General features: G+C 44.7%; 1 protein-coding gene across 2 annotated transcripts in view; it reads left to right on the top strand.

Moving 5' to 3' along the window:
- The first annotated feature begins 623 nt into the window (after window positions 1-623).
- The window catches only part of RBBP6 (RB binding protein 6, ubiquitin ligase), a 51,506-nt gene continuing 33,188 nt past the window's right edge, over window positions 624-18,941 (top strand). For both annotated transcript variants that reach the window (XM_066576540.1, XM_066576539.1), the window contains exons 1-3: window positions 624-1,355; window positions 9,252-9,351; window positions 11,760-11,796. In XM_066576540.1, coding sequence (XP_066432637.1) covers window positions 1,190-1,355; window positions 9,252-9,351; window positions 11,760-11,796 — 303 coding nt within the window. In that variant the 5' untranslated portion in view covers window positions 624-1,189. The remainder of the gene's footprint in view (window positions 1,356-9,251; window positions 9,352-11,759; window positions 11,797-18,941) is intronic.

The following is an 18,941-nucleotide window of genomic DNA, read 5'->3' as shown; positions in this document are numbered from 1 at the left end:
GAGGCTTACAGAGAGGAAGCACTATTACTCCTGGGGTCACAGAGAGGAGGCACGATTACTCCTGGGGTCACAGAGATGAAGCACTATAACTACTGGGGTACCTGGAATAACGGAGGTAAAAATCATACGTTGTTATAAGTCACACCTCGTTTTACCTTGATCAATACTTTATGGTGAGAAAGGTGGGAACCCTAGCTGGAGGACATGTTTATGAGGTAAATGTTCCAGGCAGACATGTGCGGTTGCCTTTACTTAGTATGCCTACCGTCTGAAAAATTGCTTGAAAGAGCGAATACAAACACAGCTTTCCTCTAAAACAGAGCAATTACCGAAGCACTGCTTGATGTAAAAACACTAACAACAGTCATTTATACCCTAACAACCATCTCTACCATTTCAGACAACTGTTTGGAGGTATAAAACCCCCCTATATCCTTCATGCCCTCGGTTGCCATGGTCACCATCCTGCAGTTCCCGCTCTGCAGGCATGACGCGTCACGTGACTCTGCTAGTACGCTTGACTACAACAAAGCCTGTAACTGCCAACATTTCAAATGGCCGCCGTGAGGGTTTACGCCCGCCTTACGTGCCGCGTCCTTCTCCCCGCCCATTTGGCTCTGACGCAAGGACGTCGCCCTCGCTGAGCTGCCTGGAAACCCCGTGAAGTGTGAGAGACACGGTCATTCCGCCATTATCCGCCGTGAGGAGGAAGAGAAGAACAACAACAAGGCGAGGAAGACGACGACCACGACGAGGAGGCGGCGTGTAACGGAGACCGAAGGACTCGGGATTGTCGTTATTTGTGTATCCGGACGCGGGTTGTGTCTGTTGTCGGCTGCGCGTGCCTGGGACTGCGGTGGAGCCGCATTAGGCCGCAGCCCTCTTTGTATTGTGTCCGAGGCCCAGGAGGGACCCGTTTCTTCACCTGGAAGGACTTGTACGGACTTGGCCTGTGAGGACTGAGGCGTCCGTTCACGGACTGTGCGGGAATCCTTCGGGACTGGTGGACTTCTTGTGAGGGACTGTGTGGAGGACTGTGGGGGCCGGGTGGTGGGGAGTGAGCGCCCCATGGCTCCTCTCCTGCTCCCTGGCGCAGTGTCCGCGGTGTGCTGAGGCCGCTGTGTGTGTGCTGTGTGGCTGCTGGCTGTGTGTGCTGTTCTCTGTACATGACCCTATATATGATAATAACATGTCGTGTGTGCACTATAAGTTCTCCTCCAAACTCAACTACGACACGGTGACCTTCGATGGGCTGCACATCTCCCTGGCCGACCTGAAGAAGCAGATCATGGGGCGGGAGAGGCTGAAGGCGGCCGACTGCGACCTGCAGATCACCAACGCGCAGACCCAGGAAGGTAATCCCGTCCCGCGCAGTAGTGACGATGTACAGGGTCGGGGGAACCACGGCGGTCACATCTGTGCTGCAAATTCTGCTTTCTTGCTCCAGGGGGATCGCTGTGCCCATAATAAAGGGGCCACAGAAAAGTAGGCCGGCGCCGCACTAGTATAAAAACTTGAAAAGTAACTTGTTGCCCATAACAACCAATCACAGTGCAGCTTTCTTTTTACCTCAGCACTATAAGACATGAAAGCTGTGGTTGGTTGTTACCGGCAGCCAAGATAGAATTTCCTTGAACCAGCGTACGTAAGTGTGGTGCCGCCCTAGTTTTCCGTGTCCCACCCTGTAGGAGCGGATGGGCCGTTCGGCTCCCATTATGGCCTCTGGCGGATTACAGGATGAAATGGGGCAGCATGTAGCGCTATTTTGTCCACTGTCTTAATGGAAATCTGCGTTGCAGATGTTAATGAAGCCTTATACGTCTGATCTGTAGGGGGGCTGACTGCCGGTATAATAGTGGCTTCAGTCGTTGGGTGTGTATATGCACTCTCATTGTAAAATAAAAAATAAAGCACCTAGAAGTCAGAATTGAATGAAATTTTCTCTGATTGTAACACTGATATAAGTAATTACCATATAAGAGCAAAAAGAATTTATTGTGGAAAACTGACCACATGGAGGGAGGCTCTAGTAGTCTGTTGTACCGCCTCTAGCTTGGATACAAGATGTGATACAGGTGGGCCTGGGGGCTCTAGGACCCTGTTGTACCGCCTTTAGCTTGGATACAAGATGTGATACAGGTGGGCATGGAGGCTCTAGTACCCTGTTGCACCTTCTCTAGCTTGGATACAAGATGTGATATGGGCAGGCATGAGGGCTTTAGTACCCTGTTGTACCACCTCTAGCTTGGATACAAGATGTGATATGGGCGGGCATGAGGGCTCTAGTACCCTGTTGTACCACCTCTAGCTTGGATACAAGATGTGATACAGGTGGGCCTGGGGGCTCACATCCCAATAATGCGCCTCTCTCAAACCCTGTTAACGGGGTGACCTCTCTTCTCTGCGTCATAGAGACGTCTAGTGGCCAGCAAGCTCTACACAAGCAGAAGAGGTCACTACACACGAGGAACTGCTGAGCCTTTTATAGGCCAAGAGGGGAACCACTTTTAGGGCCTCCGGTGACAAGACCGTTCATCTAATCGCCCCACAACTCATATCTGCCTGAGATGTAACTGCATGCGGAGTCTTGCAGCAAAATGACAACTTCTAGGTGCTTGATTTTATTTTTCCTCTTTACAATGTGTGTGTATACTATAGATATGGATAGATATTCTCTGTTAATGCTTATTCAAATCTGGAAAATATCTGGGTATTGCTGGATGTTCTTGACAATCTGATCGATCACTAAGGCTTTTTTCAGATCGTTTTACATGCAGCATCACTGTCTCAAGTTTCCGTCTTCTGTGCAGAAATTTGCATATCAAAGAAACCGTAGGGTTCAGTATGTATGACGGAGACCTAGACAGTTTCCTGTTGGGCTCTTTTTACATTGTACTTTTGTGATCCAGTGTTTAATAATAATAGTGGAGGTCTCCATTTCATGGCCTCAGAGCTGCAGTGTAAAAAAATGATGTGGAAAGACTGGATGGGAAACGAGGTCTGTCTCGCATATTAAAGGGGTATTTGGGGCATTCAACCCCTTGCAGCATTGACAACCTCAGGATAGGCCATCAGTTGTGGATCATTAAGGGTTTGCCGCTTAGGACCCCCAGTGATCATCTGATCTTCACCCTCTAATCCCGAATTGGGATGGGAGCTGAAAGTGCAATAGGTATATGATTTCAATTGGAGCTATACCTTGTATTCCATTTCCAGCTCCGACTCCAATGTGCACAGAACTGTCAACATCCGGCCGGCTGCAGTGAGTGTGGGGGCTGATATCAGCTGACTGCTCGAGGTCCCGAGTGGTGGACCTCACAAATTAACTATTGATGGTCTATCCTGAGGATACGTCATTAATACTGCAGGAGGGCTTAAATGCCTGGAAAACCCCTTTAAACACAGTTTCTGTCCTGCATAGAGGATAGATAACAGCCATGGATGTAAAATCGCCGTTTCAAAAGATCCTTACTAGAAATGTATTCTTGGATGGGTCTGTATAATTGTGGAATGTTTCATTGGATTAACTTTTAGATACTGACTTTTAACTAAAATTAAAGGGGTGTTCTAAGACATGCCAAAATGTAGAAAAAGGCTTTAAGTTTTGTAATGCATCCCAGGTACCTTTACAACCTGTGTTTGAAGTTTTCCCACGCTGTGCCAGGTACACCTCTGTTCTTGATTGGCATACATACTGATTTCTCTTCTTCGCTGTAATCCTGCGCAGGTGCCGTATCAAATCCTGTCCGTACCTCAGCTCTCCTTGACTAGCTGTAACTTCACCAGCATACTGCGCATGCACCTTGAGAATCGTTACTTCAGCTGCTTCCGAGGTCTGATGACTGGGAGTAACAATCGTGAAGGTGCAGCAGGCCGCTTGGGTCACGGGTAGTAAGGGAGGGCTGAGATATGCAAATGTACGACACCTACGCAACATTACAGTGAAGAGAAATCTGTATGCATGCCAATCAAGAACGGGCGTGCCTGGCACAGCGCTGAGGGGGAACTGACTCGACTAATTTTAATACAGCGCTGGGGAACTTCAAAAGCAGATTGTAAATGTAGCGGAGCATGTATTGCAGAACTAATTAGCAATAAGGAAATCTCATTAGCAGGTTTATCATAGATTGCATTACAAAAACTTGATGCCAGGCTCCGTTTAGGAGTTATCCTGTGGTAAGCATTGGTGACATCAGTTTGGTGCTGTATAGGGACAAAGGAACAGGAAGAGTCAGATCTGAAGTCTGGTCAGATTAGCTGCAATTGCTCCTAAAGGGTGGGTTCACATGGGACAGATTTGCTGTGGAATTTCTATGCAGCAAATCCACCTGCGTCTCTTAATTCCGGGATTAGCCAACCACGTGGACGAGATTTTGCAAAAATCCCGTTGACACAGGGTGGCAAAGCCAGGCAGAACCGGCGATGTGGCGCGGAATTGATGGAATTTTTTTCCCTACTGCTTTGGACTCATTCCTCTCCATGGGGAGAGAATTCTGCAACGGAATGCTGGCGGCTGAACGCTCCAAAACCACCGGCGAAATGCTGTGGGTTTTGAAGCTGTGGCTCTCCCGCGGAAATCTAGCAGCTTTACGGTATGGCCAAGCCGCAAGATTTCAGCAGGGTTTCCATCTCATGGGAACCCAGCCTAACAAATCTAACAACTCAAATGATTGTGGCTACTTTTATTTTGGATGTTGTAGTAGATGTGGAGCAGTTACCCATAGCAACTGATCGGATGCTGGCTCCTTCTCGACAAACCCTTTAGAAAATGTGATGGGATGCTATAGGCAGCTGCGCCATTTACACTTGCAGTACTTTTGATAAATCTGCTTGTACGGTTATCCTTTGTTTTCTATGGCGGTGATGAGACTGGCTATATATGCACACTTATCTGGGTGTTATATTTTAGTGAGAATACAGCTGACTTGGGGTTCATTTACACGGTTGCCTGAGCAAATGATTGCTTACATGTCTAGATCATTCAGGGCGCCGCTGTACCAGTGAATGTGAGCAACCGCAGGTAATGAGTTGCGAACAGTGATTTTTAGGTCTGCATAAAGTGGACTGACGAGCAGCAAACAAATTTATTTAGTCTTTGGTCGGGTTTATATTGAAAGATTATCGTTCAAATTCACACAATCCAATGTTTTTGTTTTCTGAACAACCGTTCTGTGTAAGAGGGTCTTTAGGCGGGTTCTGCTACAGTGTCTGTCTCCATGCAGAAAACTGCATGGGATTGAAAACCAGGACCGCACCATAGGGGAGAAGATGTGATATGGAGGGGACCTCTTTAGTCTCCCTGTCACATAGTTTACATCAGGATCAGCCTATTACACTGGATAAAGTGCTGAGGCCGGTGCTCTTCTATCCAGTGTACAGACAGGGATGGAAACTGTGAAATAAGAGACTAAAACAGTCTCTCATATTCTCCCCTGTGGTGCCCCGTGTTGGCTTTCGTCCCTTGCAGAATGGAACCAGTGCTGGAGAGGAGAAACTATGTGAAAGTAGCCTCATGGGTGTAATTGTATCTCAGAAGTTGACCCCGCGCTGCTTGTTACTGCATCCAGGGTGTGAGAGGTGGCTGGTTAATGGAAACCTGAGCCCAAAATACTACCCCTAAAAGAGTTACGTAAGGGGTGAAGCATAGCGAGACGCACTGTTGCTGCTTCTCACAGGTTGCAGAACCGCAGCTTGCTTGGCTGTTTCTGTTAACTGGGCCACCCATCTAGTCCTGGATGTGGGGACCGGCAGGATGGGGGTCATCCTCTGAGATGAGAATTCCTTTTCAAGGGATTCTTTCATTAGTTTCATGCTGCCTGAACCCTGGACAGGGATGCTGGTTACCCCATGGGGGTTTTATTCTGAAACGCTGCAGCATTTCAAAATAAAACACCCATGAGGGCAACAGGCATCCTTGGTTGTTGTTTCCTATCTGAATCTCTTCCCCCTCAGGTGGGTATTGTGATCTCAATTCTTACAAGCTTAGATTTATTTGGCTACACGGAAGTGGCTGCAATACACAGAGAAGACCTTGAGAGTGTGAGGGGCAATAATCGGGTGAGAGGGCAGAGATGAAAAAATGCATGTGTTTTTTTTTTTTTTGTTTTTTTTTTTTTGCTAGAGTGGGCATTTTAAGACATTGTTTTAAGTGGGGTCCCCCAATAGTTTGCCAGTGCAGGCTACCAGTTTGTTTTTGTAGTGGTGGTTTATATTCAGGGTTGGTTGTATGGGATAGCTGGCACCACTTGCTCATGTTTTTGGGTGGTTTAATACTGTTTTTTTTCTGTTAGTTATTATGTTTATAATGAAAAGTGCCATTTGTGGAGATTATATACAGTGAGGCTCCTTGTCGGTGGGTGGTGCTACCCTCCTTTGTTTTAGAACTGTTAGCTTTAGGCCGGGCTCAGTCGGCTATTTGCTGCGTGCCGCCCCTGAAACACGTGGCACGCAGCAAGTTTGCAATGACATAGCATATTTTCTGCATGCTGCTGACCGCCATGCACTAATTTGGTATATAAACATTTTGTGCAGTTCGTTTGAGCGGTAACATGGCAGCCTATGGAAGATTGGTACAGCACGTGATACGCTGTGACCACCTGCTGATGAAAACCTCGCCTCATTGAGACCCTTTGTGTTGACCCAGAGCAGTTGTCTGTCTTGTTCATAAATGGATGTAGTCTGATTACCAGATTTGAGGTCAGGAATTTCCTTTCCCCTAATATGGGACAGTTTGGCATCAGCCTATTAGAGGTCTTTGCGTTCCTCTGGATCAGTGTTTCCCAAACGCCATTCCTCATGGACCCCCACTGGTCATGTTTTCTAGATTCGCTCAGTATTGCACAGGTGATGTAATGATTGTCAGTCCCTCAGACATTACCACAGGTGTTCGTACTATAGGATATCCTGACAACATGACCTTTTGGGGGTCCGTGAGGACTGGAGTTTGGGAAACGCAGGACTTGACGGACCTTTTGTCACTTTATTTTGCCTGTTACCTCTTCCTGCACAGAGAATACTGTTAAAGTGCAGATTGAAATACACTTAGACACCCTGGGGTGTGTTATCCTTAACGGTTATTGATCAGGATCCGCCATTGTTGTGACTACAGTCCTGGTTTTGGACGTCGTCCTATACTCTCCTGGTTTCCTGCAGCTCTTCCTTTCCTCACTGGGTCTGTTGGACTGACTCCAGTCAGCTTGTCTGTGGGTTGTCACAGGCTGCTGCAGCAATAGGATATTTGCTTTCCTGCGCTGAGGTCTTTGGCTGCAGTAGCTTGTAAACAGTGTCGCAGATTGGAGCTGCAGGGAGGCAGGAGAGGGGAGTATAGGACGTTTTTACTAAATTTATAATTATTTTTAAATTTAACAATGAAGATCACGTTAAAGAGGTAGTTTATGCTTTTTCTTTTTTTAACTAATGACCTAACCGCTGGATAGTCCATCAGTAGTGGATGGGGCCCCCGCCTCATCAGATGATCTGCCCCATTGTCATCAATGAAGGAGAGGAAGTGGGAGCGCCACACTATTACACTTCCTGCTCCATCCTGTCCTGCGCAGGAAGTGTAATACCCCTCTAACAAGTGAAATATTTGAGTCCCTACTGAGCACAATTCTCCAGGCTTGTGTAGAGGGAATGTACTTCACATGTTCTGATTCCCCTTATCTCCTGGGTGTAAGTGATGGCTCCCTGATAACTGTGTACATATTTGCCTGGCTGAACAGCCTGTTATTGTGCGTTATTAAAAGTACCCAGAAACACTGGACTAGAGTTGATGAAAATGAACTATTATTACGGTGAAATTCAACAACTTTATCAATGCATCTAAGAGCAATCATTGTAGCCGACTGATGACTGTTTCATTGTCTCCAAAGCCGTCAGCCATGTCTGAAATTTTTGTTTGAGTGAAAGATTTTCATCCCTGAACAATCTTTCTTTGAAAAAGTACCCAGAAAGATCACTCATCCGTCACCTGGTGGTATGGACCGTGCACGGCCGGTTTGATCAGCTGTGGTGGCTGATATGGACTAATGTATGTCTGGCTGCATCTGCAGTAATGATTGTCTACCAGCCAATTTTTGTTCAACTATCGACCTACTTCTAATATGTATGGCCGCCTGGTCTCATCTGTGTGTAGAATGAAAGTATTTTCTAATTCTGCTGGAAAAAGTGGTAAAGCTTCTTACTACCACTAAATATGTATCCAGCTGAAGTTCTGCTTGCTGCCTTAGAAAATGAATCTTCAGCAGTTTCTATCAGTACCCAATGACAGCCTTGGTGCACGTTCACATGGGGTAGATTTGTCGCAGATTTTACATGCAGACTTCTCAAAAGGTTTAATGTCCACGGGCGGATCAGATTCTGCATGCTATAGCCCGCAGCCCAATCCCTCCTGCAGCCAAGGACACTGCTTACCCGTCCGGGTCTTCTATTTCCTTCACTTTGGATGTGTGCGCATTCAAATGAGGGGGTGAATTCTGCACCAATATCAGTGTTAAAATCCACATCAAATGGTGCGCATTTTGCGTTGCGGATCTGGTCACCTGGCCAGTCGCTATCAAAAACAGCTGAGCACTTCAGTGCAATACTGCTTCTCATAGTGAATGGCAGCTAGAAAAATGGTCTAGCACTGCGCTTCGCAGCGTTTCTGTAACTTGGGGAGTCAAGGAAATTAACAGGCAGTGCTGTGCTGCTTCTGTAGTTTTCATAGACTTCAATAAGGGCTGCGCTAACTGCACCAGAGGGGCTTGGTTTAAGGCTATTCATTTTAGAGAGCTAGAAAATATCCGTTGGGAAACACAATTCTACATCTATTATAGGATCCTCACACGGCTCCACTACATACTAGATCATCCAGTCCCACAGAAATCCGTTTAAGGCCAGTGATACACCAGCGTATTTTGGCCACGCTTATGCATCTCTAATACGGAGGTGCCGTGGCTGCGCCACAAGTCTCCTAACCCTAACTTGGAGCATTAGGAGACTTGTGGTCAGGCTGTGACATATCTCCTTATTAGGAATGCAAAAAGCGTGGCCAAGAGACACTGGTGTGTCATCTATGCTAAGTGTCGTCTGGTCTCTAACAGGAAAAGCATCTGATTTGTGTGTTGGGAGGCTTTTGCAGTAGTTCTGTGCAGGTTAAAAGGCTGCTTTATATTGTATCACAAAGCTCCTAGAATCTACATTTCCATGCACTGCTGTCACCTTAACATTCCTAAAAATCTGTTCTGACTCCTCTTATCCGCCCACTGTAGAGTACACGGACGAGGCAGCACTTATCCCCAAGAATTCATCCGTCATCGTTCGAAGAATCCCTATTGGAGGAGTGAAAACCGCAACCAAAACATATGTCATGTAAGTTCTCCTGTTCTGTGTTATATAGAAATGTAGATATCTGGAAGTTACATGTACAGCTTGGTTAGTATTGTAAGTCCACTCGCTGTATATAGCTGTATACTGTTATGAAGGCTATTGTAAAGTCTGTATTCTCATCTGCATTGTTGGTTCTGTCAAGGATTCCATTACTTTTGATGACGAATGATGCTGCATACAGAAACTTTCATGGACACAATAAGTCAGTAGGGTAACTTATGACTGAATTGGTACACTTCTGCACCATTTTCCAACCTATAGAAATGAATGGGCTTTGAATGTCTGGATATGATTTTTAATAAAACATACTACAAAAAAGGCCTAGTAAAGGGAGTAAAGCTCTGATCACTCATTTTTGGGTTCTGCAAATTTTGTGTTGCCACTGATGGGCAGATCAGTGTCTGTTGTGCTTTTGTATCTTTGTTTATTGATGCTTTAACCCCTTAGTGACGGCCCTATAGTGCTTTTACATCTTGCAGCTGCAGGACGTTTATGGAGGGAGATCCCAGGGCCATCTCCCTCCATACATCGTGGGTGCCAGCTGTTTCTTACAGCTGACACCCCTGGGCAATAGCCCCGACAAGCCGTGCGGTCGATCAGGGCTGTTATCCGTTTTCGCAGGGAGCCATGCGGGTGGCTTGATAGACTGCCTGATCGCAGTATAATGCAATGCTATAACATTACATCATACTGCAAAAGCGAGGAAAGTATCGCATGTTGTATTCCCCTTGGAGGACTAAAAGAAAATGTAAAAATAACAATTTTACTAATTAAAGAAAAAAAAACCTTTTGCCATATATACAATAAAATCTAAATAATAAAACAAAATACATATTTGGTATCACCGCATCCATAAAAGTCCAATCTTTCAAAGTAATGCATTATTTACCCCACACGGTAAATGTCGTCTGGATGGGGGGGGGGGGGGGGAGGGGGCAAAACGCCAGAAATCAGATTCCTTGGTCACCCTGTCTCCAAGAAAAAATTTGCATGCATTCAAAAATGGCACCAACGGAAACTACAGGACGTCCCGCAAAAAAATGTGCCTTTGCACAACTATGCCGACGGACAAATAAAAGTTATTGTGCGCAGAAGGTGGAGACAGAAGATTACAAAAATTTAATATCTTGAAAAAAAATACAAGTACAGCTAGAAAAACCTGTTTGGTATCGTAGTACTTGTACTGACCCATAGAATAAAGTTATCATCCTTTTTGTTGCCGTTTATGCGCCGTAGAAACAAGCCCCCCCCCCCCATATATTTCTCTCCACTTTGAATTTTTAAAGTTTTTCCGTACATTATATGGCACATTAAATAGTATCGGTGAAAAATACAACTCTTCCAGCAAAAAAAACAAGCCATTATACAGTGACGTCTATGAATAAAGGAGTAACGTTTTTTTTTTAAAGGGATGGGGAACAAAAGCTCTGTCACTAAGGGGTTAAAAGCATACGTGATAAGGATCTCTCAAGCGGTCTACGTGCAGCAGTGTGATCGCTATGGGTTTCATCCTGCAACTCTACACTCCCATTTACATTCAGGATTTATACAGATTGAAATGTGCACGCTGCATATTTTAATCCGTTAGATGCCATCCCCAGGAGCCCATTCTTACTTGAGGTTTGCAGAAAATGATCTTCGTGGAGCACAGTTTGTGTCTGTTTGTTCTTTGGTTTGGCATGGGTTCCCATAGTTTGGGCTTGGGTGTTGGTGCCATATCCTAGTGACAAGTCAACACGTATTAATGGTGTATTCCCATCTGGTAATATGGAATATTGATTGGTGGTGAGAACGAGACAATGGAACAACCACTGATCTAGGGAATGTTTGTTACTCCGGCATGGCAGATGGCCAGAAGTGATGCTGTGAGGGTAAGCAATCAGAAGGTGAAGGCATATCATAGTTCTATGATGCATACCCTTTTAAATTGTAATTAAGGCCGCCTGCAGACGAGCGGGTCGGATCCGGCGTCGAGAATTCTCGCCGCGGGACCCGACCCGAGCGCCTGCAGGGACGAGCGCGTACTCACCCGCGCCAGGCGGCCCCGGCTCTTTCATGTGCCGGCTGCCGGGCAACCGGCGCAGACCGGAGCCGGCGGCCGGGTGAGTGACGTATCTGTGCGAGGCTCTGCGAGCTCCGCACAAAAATAAGACATGCCGCGGTTTGTTTGCATTTCGCGCGGCCAAACCGCGGCCGTCTGCATAGGAGTGCGTATTGTAATGCACTCCTATGCAGGCTTTGAGCAGCGGAAATCCCGCTGCGGGATTTCCGCCCGTGTGCAGGCGGCCTAAAAATGATGGGTCATAGATTGTTTCTTGCCACTTCCTGACATCGTGCAGAGCAGTCATACGGAAATGCTAATTTCTCTCTTCTTTCTATTTGCCTTCCAGAAGTCGCGCTGAGCCAGTGAGTGGAACATCAAAATCAGTATGTAACCCCACAATCCCCCTTTTTCCTTATACCTCTTTTTCTCCAGCCCCTTTAAGCTGCAGGCACTGACCTGCTTCCCCCCCCAATTGCTGTTCTGTTCAACTTGAGAATTGTGAATACTATGTATTTCCCACTGCCAATGATGAGCACTTTGTGTGAAAGTGCATTCTCCTCTTGCCACTGTATTTCATATTGAATGCTCGCTTCTTTCCTGTTACACAGGACCTTGTGCCGTCTGTATGATCGGTCACTTTAGTGAACATGATGTCATGTTCTGTGATGTTTTTATTTTTTTACAGCAATTATTTGTACTGTTTACTGCAATAAAGTATTCCATGTGATTTGTAGTTTTTTATAGAGTATGAAAATTACATTTTTGCAAGGGAATGTTCTCTACCTGATATTTTCACACTTGTATTGTCTTAATGCTCTCAAAAATGCCTTTTTTATATGAAATGCTCCAATTTGAAGTGTCTTGTGTAATTTTGAACTCTACCAAGTTTACAAATAACCTGTTCTCATTGCACCTCTCCTACACTAGACTGCAGCATTGTCTTACTGTCTGTCACATGACATGTCACAAGCTGTTTACTTATTTGACTTTTAATCCCAAAAGCCCAATAGTTTTTAACTATGAGCCTTTTGGTAACTTTTTTTTTTTTAAATCAGTGATCTGTATGTAGAGATGAAACTTGGCCTCCAATGTGTAGGCTAAATGTTTTACTGCCAAGGACATAAGCCTTCCACCCACGGCCCATGTACAGTAGTGGATACAGGAAAGTTGTTAATTGCATTTAGAATTTCAGAGCACAATGGTCTGTTCTAGTGCGGAACGTAGAGTCGGGATAAACCCAGGCCGTGACTGCAAGTCAACGCTTGACGTGCTTTCTAGTAGGTACTTCTGTCATGTCACGTCCTATTGCTTCACAGGGGCTTAAAGAATATGTTGCAGGTTCTAGTTGGCTTTGTTCTTGCTCTGCATGTCTGGTCAGTATTCTGGACAGGGCTTTGGCAGGAGAGCAGTTGCTTCCTCTGTTGGTACAACCAGCTCTAGGTTCTGTAGCAATTATCAAGATTTTAGTTTTATGCAAAGGGAAATTCACTTTACCTAATAAGTGAAGCCTTAACCTGACCTGAGCCAGATGACAAGCACTGATCGGTGCTTGTTTAAATGGCCCTCAGAGCAACTGATTTACTGTTGGGGGGGACAAATCCTCATTCGTTCCCCTATACACATTTGTTATGGTGGCAGCACATTCCCCATTTACAAAGGGAGATGTACTGCCAAAAAACAATGATTTTTTTTAATGGCAGCACAAATGACCCGATTTTTAGCATTTACTCGTTTGTCAGCTAGTCGCTTTACAGCAAAGATCCTGAAGGTAGGACATCAGTAGTAAAGTCCCAGAAAACACGTTTTAAATCTTAGTTTTCATATTTTTTTTTTATAAATGAATTTGCAAGTTGTGACAGCTCACCCTAGCTGTCCGTTCACGGAACGCTGGCTACCTTTACATAAGGCCTGTTAGTCTGTATAGATTTAACACTGTAGGCTTATCCCATCCTCTTTACTCTTGCTCTGAAGAACCAGAAGGCCTTGTTCATTATTTTGAGATGTGTTTATATAAATTTATCTTAATTTTAGTTTTTTAAGCTGCCACCTAAAGGTCAGAAAACCTACACTGTTACCACATAGCTTCTGCTTGTAAAGAAGCTACTTGGTCTATTTGGGTGTTGGTTAGCATTTCATAATGTATGCAACTTGTTAATTAACTTTTTATAGTGAATTATGCATATTATGCAGCACTTTACATTACTGGATATTTGGTTCTTTCCACATTGGGGCTGATAATCTATATATTCACCTATCTGTTTTTTGGCATGTGAGAGGCAAGTAGAGTACCCGGAGGAAACCCATACAGATCTTGGCCTAAGTAGGGTTTGAACCTTTGACCCCCCCCAATGCTGCAAGGCAACAGAATGAACTGTTAAGCCACTGTGGTGACATAAAAAAGGTTTCTAAATTGAAGCTTCACTTTAAAGCATACCTGAGTTTTTGAAAAGTTTTTCCAAACTACACCAGGTTCTCCTTATCCTCTTGTTTGCACCCTGTTTCATGTCGAAATCCTAATTTTCAGGTGGTCTTTCCTATTTTTTTTTTTTTTTTTTTTTTGCTTCCCTCCTTTTTCTAATCCAATTTCAGGGAGGGTGTATGTAGCAAGCCTAGCATTCTACCAGTAGTTCACTGTCCTGACTTCCTTGCCCTTGCTTTCCATACTGCATTGCACATTCTTTGGTCCAATCAGCAGGGAGGCAGTATCTGAATGCCCACCCCTCTGCTTTTTCAGGATGATCAGGCATTTACAGATATTCTAGCCAAATTGTTAGTTAACTCACTGTGTGTATTGTGCGCACGCACACATTTTAACAGCGAGAGGCAGATATTGAGGAGATGGTTATCACAGTGTCTGCAGATCTGGCAGCCTGTGAATGCAGGGAAGCTGTCTGAAGATGGCTCCTTACCCTGTTGCTATGGAAACCTCTTTGTCCTTGTTACTATAGAAGCTCTATACCAAATGATAGTGGTCTGCAGAGAAGCTGGAAGAGAGACCCCTGGTGGCAGCCACTTCAAACATGATTTGTAGTGGTAAAGCAACAGAATTTGTAATACAAGTATATTACAGAAATGATGAGCTAGTAGATGAGCAGAAGTGGTCTGAGAAGTTGGTGCTAAAAGCGCAGTGGTTGGCTCTGCCGCAGCAAATCTACTTAAAATGTGTGGGTTTTGGTGCAGACTTACTGCTGCGCATGAGAATCAATGAGTTTGAAATCGTTTTGCTGCAGAACTGCAACAGTACATTTTATTGTATAATGTGACTTCTGTATGGAGCTCAATAGAGGGGCAATCTTCCACAAATTCACAATTTAAAAGCGGCACAGCAGGTCCATTTTCGCATAGTATGCAGAAAATTTCCATAGCATGCAAATGAGATTTGTCAATCTCATCTACTTTACTGCTACTGTACTCCTCCTTTGCAGATTTTTCTGTACACACTTGCACAGCGAATCCACGCCGTGTGCATCTTACCTTTTTAAAAGAATGTAATCGTTTTTTCCCCCCTACTCTTAAAGCTCATTCAAATGGGTGTAAATATGCCACGTACTGTGCAGTGAATAAAACCCATTGATTTCAATGGAGTTATTCACATGTGCGTAATTTTCACACGATTTTCTGTTGTGTGGAAAAATACACAGCATGTCCTATTATGCACCAAAATAAGCTATTGAAGTAAATGGGACTGCGCAAATTCGGTGCACATTATGCATACATATTTGCACATCAAATGAATGGCCTTTCTTGCGGTTTTTGCTTTGCGCACAAAAAACGTGGTGCTGAAATAGGCAGCGAATAGGCAATTTTCGGTTCAAAAATGTATTGGGTATTCACAGACCGGAATATGCCTGTGTCCGTGTGAATGAGTCATTAAAGGAATGTAATCATTGTAATTTTTAACTTGGGACTTTAAAAAAATTTTTATGTTTATTTTTTTTTAAAGGGGGCCTGTCGCCTTCCAACAGCAACATGAATTAAGTCAGGGTGCTGTTAGCGGAGGTGACGGGGAGCTGGGGGATGCTTTGTTTTATACTCTCACGATCCTGCGCTGTCACCCAATGAAGTCCGCAAGAGGCAAAAAAATCTGCCTCTTCAGATTACGGTGCGCGCTCAGCCAGAGACAAGTATAGTCATTATTCTGTGCTCTTTGGGGACCTACAAAACTACTTGGACACCGGTTAGTCCGATATAAAAGCAAAACTGTGGGTTTCTGTACGGTCTGTGATGCTTTGTAGTTCTGACAAGTTTTGGCTGTCGTGCACTGGGCTGGAGGTGGCAGTTTTACCCTTTAAGCTCCCTGAAAAGGCCGGTAAGCAGGAGGTCGCTAGAGAGGAACACATTCTTTTACTGATGCACAAATCTCTTTGCAGCTCGCAGGTGTTGGGTGAATCAGTTTGCTGTGTTTGAGATGGGAGAATCTATTTTCTCATTGTATAACATAAAACGGGATAATCTGCATATTGAGGAAAGAATTTGCTCATCTGTTTTCGTTTAGCACAACTAAGGCTGGGTTTACACGGGGCGGAAGTCTCTCCCCATAGAAAGGGGAGAGCCCGCAGCAGAAACAGCGATACAATTGACATGCCGCAGCTTTGAATTCCGCATGGCATGTTAGTTTCATCACGGCTTGGCCACAACGGACTGTCCGCCGTGTGAGGATGAGATTTTTGTAAATCTCATCCACTTGGCTGCTTAGTCTTGGGAAAAGATTGCAAGTGGAAATTCTGCCTGGTGTGAACCCAGTCTGAGAGGTACCCCATGAAACGACTGCAGCCATGACTCTGTAGAAATAGTCGTCTCTTAGCAGGGGCTTCTTATGGCCTCATTATCACTTTGGTGTCCTGTTTAGTCTAGTTTTGTGACATTGCCTTATACCCCAACCTAAAAGGAACCCACGCCAGCTGTTAATGAGTCCAGGCATTATTGCTATGGTGGTGGGCTATGTTTCTCACATCGGATATATAATACACCCCAACATGTCCTTGTAATACAAGCATTAGAGCTCCCGCTTTATCTGAACCAGTGTCTGTCCGTCTCTGGATGATTTAGTAATTTCCTAGTGGCCACTTATATTGCGCATTTATCATCTGGCACTTCTGGTTTCCACATATTTGATTGTTACCTCTAGTTTGTGTGTAATGCTAGATTTACCTCACTGTCCACACAATACAAGTCTTTATTTGTATTGCTTTTATGATATAGTATTAAGAAAAGTTAACTGTTGTCCATATTTAACCTGTTGACCTGAGTGGTTATTGTATTTGCATTCATCGTGCAAGTATTTGACGGTTCCTATGCAGTTCTGTTCCCTACTTTAATTTGAGTTTTCCTTTTGTTAGCACGTGTATAAAATGAGTCACATGTTTTTATAAAATAAAGTTACCATTTCTTTAGCCATTTGTGTTCTTGGAATGTCTTGCATTTGAGAGTAACAGCTGCACCTATTATGTATTTGTTTTAACTTCTGCTATTGCTTCACAATAATTGAGCCCTAACCACCAAATCTTACATCGCCAGCTACATGTATCGGGATGTTCACTTGTTTATGGGAAGGTTTCAGACATGTTACAAAGTAATATGTTCTACTGAAGACTTATCCTGAATGTCTTTTATGCTTAGTAACTGTTATAGCTATATATCTTATGCCTTTAATTGCAGAATAATAAAGGGGATGTACCAAGATTAACGCTATCCACTATCCTGATAGGGAAAAACTTGCTGATCAGCATGGGATTTCACTGCTGGGACTCCCACAATCTCTAGAATGGCACTCCTGTGTCATACTCTGCCTGTCACTGCAGAAGTCGCTTCTCCCGCCTGCAGTGACATCAGATTAAAAAGGGGGGGGGGGGGGGGTCTTATTTTCAGCAGTTTTGCTGCAGGAATCCAACAGCTCTATACATTGCACAGTGGCTCAGGTTGGTACTGCTGGATGAGCCCCATGCACTTCAATAGTGCTCATCCTGCAGTACCAACTTGAGCCACTGTGCAATGTACAGAGCTGTTGGCTTCCTGCAGCAAAACTGCTAGAAGTGGGGACAACCCCTTTAATGGAACGTTGGCAGTCAAACTCACTTGGTTCTCCATTCACTTCAATGGGGCTGATGGAAATACCCAAGCCGGTGCAGCTTGGCTATCTTGACAGTCTGACTGAAAGTGAATGGAGCAGAAGCATGCTTGCAGGACTAGTGCACCATTCAATCTCCTCACTGCAAGGTGCAGTGAGGCCATGGAACCTCTATTCTTGAAGCCCGCGGAGACTCTCAGTGGTGAGACCCCTACTGATCAGCAAGTTATCACCTATACTGTGGATAGGGTTTACGTTGTAATCTTGGCACAATCCCTTTAATCCTTGTGCACAGAGCCTATATGGCAGCATAGGAAGTTCCTGTTTTGTGCTACAACGATGCAGGCACCGTGTGACACCATATTGGACTTTGTACAGCACCATATTATGGGGGTATTTACCTTTTTAGGGGCAAATACCTCTCTAATATGGTATCTGATGGAGCATGACACAATTGTTCTTTGAACCTTTAGGAATCCACTGGGGAGAAAACCTCTGTGGTGTGCGCTATGGGCCCATAGACCTCAGACATTCCTGTACAATTCGGGACCCTATTACAACAGCCTTATGAGCATTTTTGCCAAAAGATTTGGTGCATCGGGCATGTCATAAATAAAGCTCGGAGGGTCCTCACAAACTTGTAAGAGGGGGGGGGGGTCTTCATCAGTCTAAATTTGGATGAATGTTATCAAGCCTTTTGTCTGAAACCAAAAGTGACTGATTTTTCTGTCATATCTTAAAAGTAGGCAATTAAACTTGTGGCCTGACGTCTTGGGGCTAGTACCTCCTCTACCGCCATGCAAGCACATTTTGCTACAACCCTTCTTTGTTTGCCATATAGCGTGGAGTTGGGCTCTGTTCACATCTGTCAGCAGCTCCATCATTCTGACTTCTTTTATAAGTCAGTGGGGTTCATTTGAGTGCTGCTGCAATGAAACTGGCATAACCGATTTGCTTCCTTACAATGCAGATGTGAACAGAGCCTTAAGCAGTTGAGTGCAGCCTGTCCACCTGCAGCAATATATGGAGCTGCCATGTAGCCATATGCAAAATCCCTGACCTAATATGAAGGTATTCTGTAATATGCCATTCACACTTTGCTTTTCCCAACATCCTCTGGTTACATTTGAATCTCTAAAACCATGGATTTGGATTGAACCATGTGTTTGCATTGCTCAGAGACCACTGCGGCCTCATCTGAGCGTTGTTTCCAGCATCTGTGCCAGGTAGCGTAGCATGGTCAATCAGATTTTGGTCCGGCAACCAAAAAGCTGCTCAAACATAAATCTTATTGGTCTGCTTTGATCAGTGCCTGCCTATAGTTCAGTGTGAATCCCAAGAACCTAGGGCAAACGTTAGTGTGACCGGCCCCTTACTGTCAGTCTAGAATGCTGGACCAGATAGAAGAAGCATGGAGTCTGTTGGCTGCGGCCTTATGCCCCATCTTGTGCGCTAACGAAG

Source organism: Eleutherodactylus coqui, chromosome 8, assembly GCF_035609145.1.
Source record: "Eleutherodactylus coqui strain aEleCoq1 chromosome 8, aEleCoq1.hap1, whole genome shotgun sequence".
Classification (NCBI taxonomy): Eukaryota; Metazoa; Chordata; class Amphibia; order Anura; family Eleutherodactylidae; genus Eleutherodactylus; species Eleutherodactylus coqui.
This window is presented reverse-complemented; position numbering and strand designations above follow the sequence as displayed.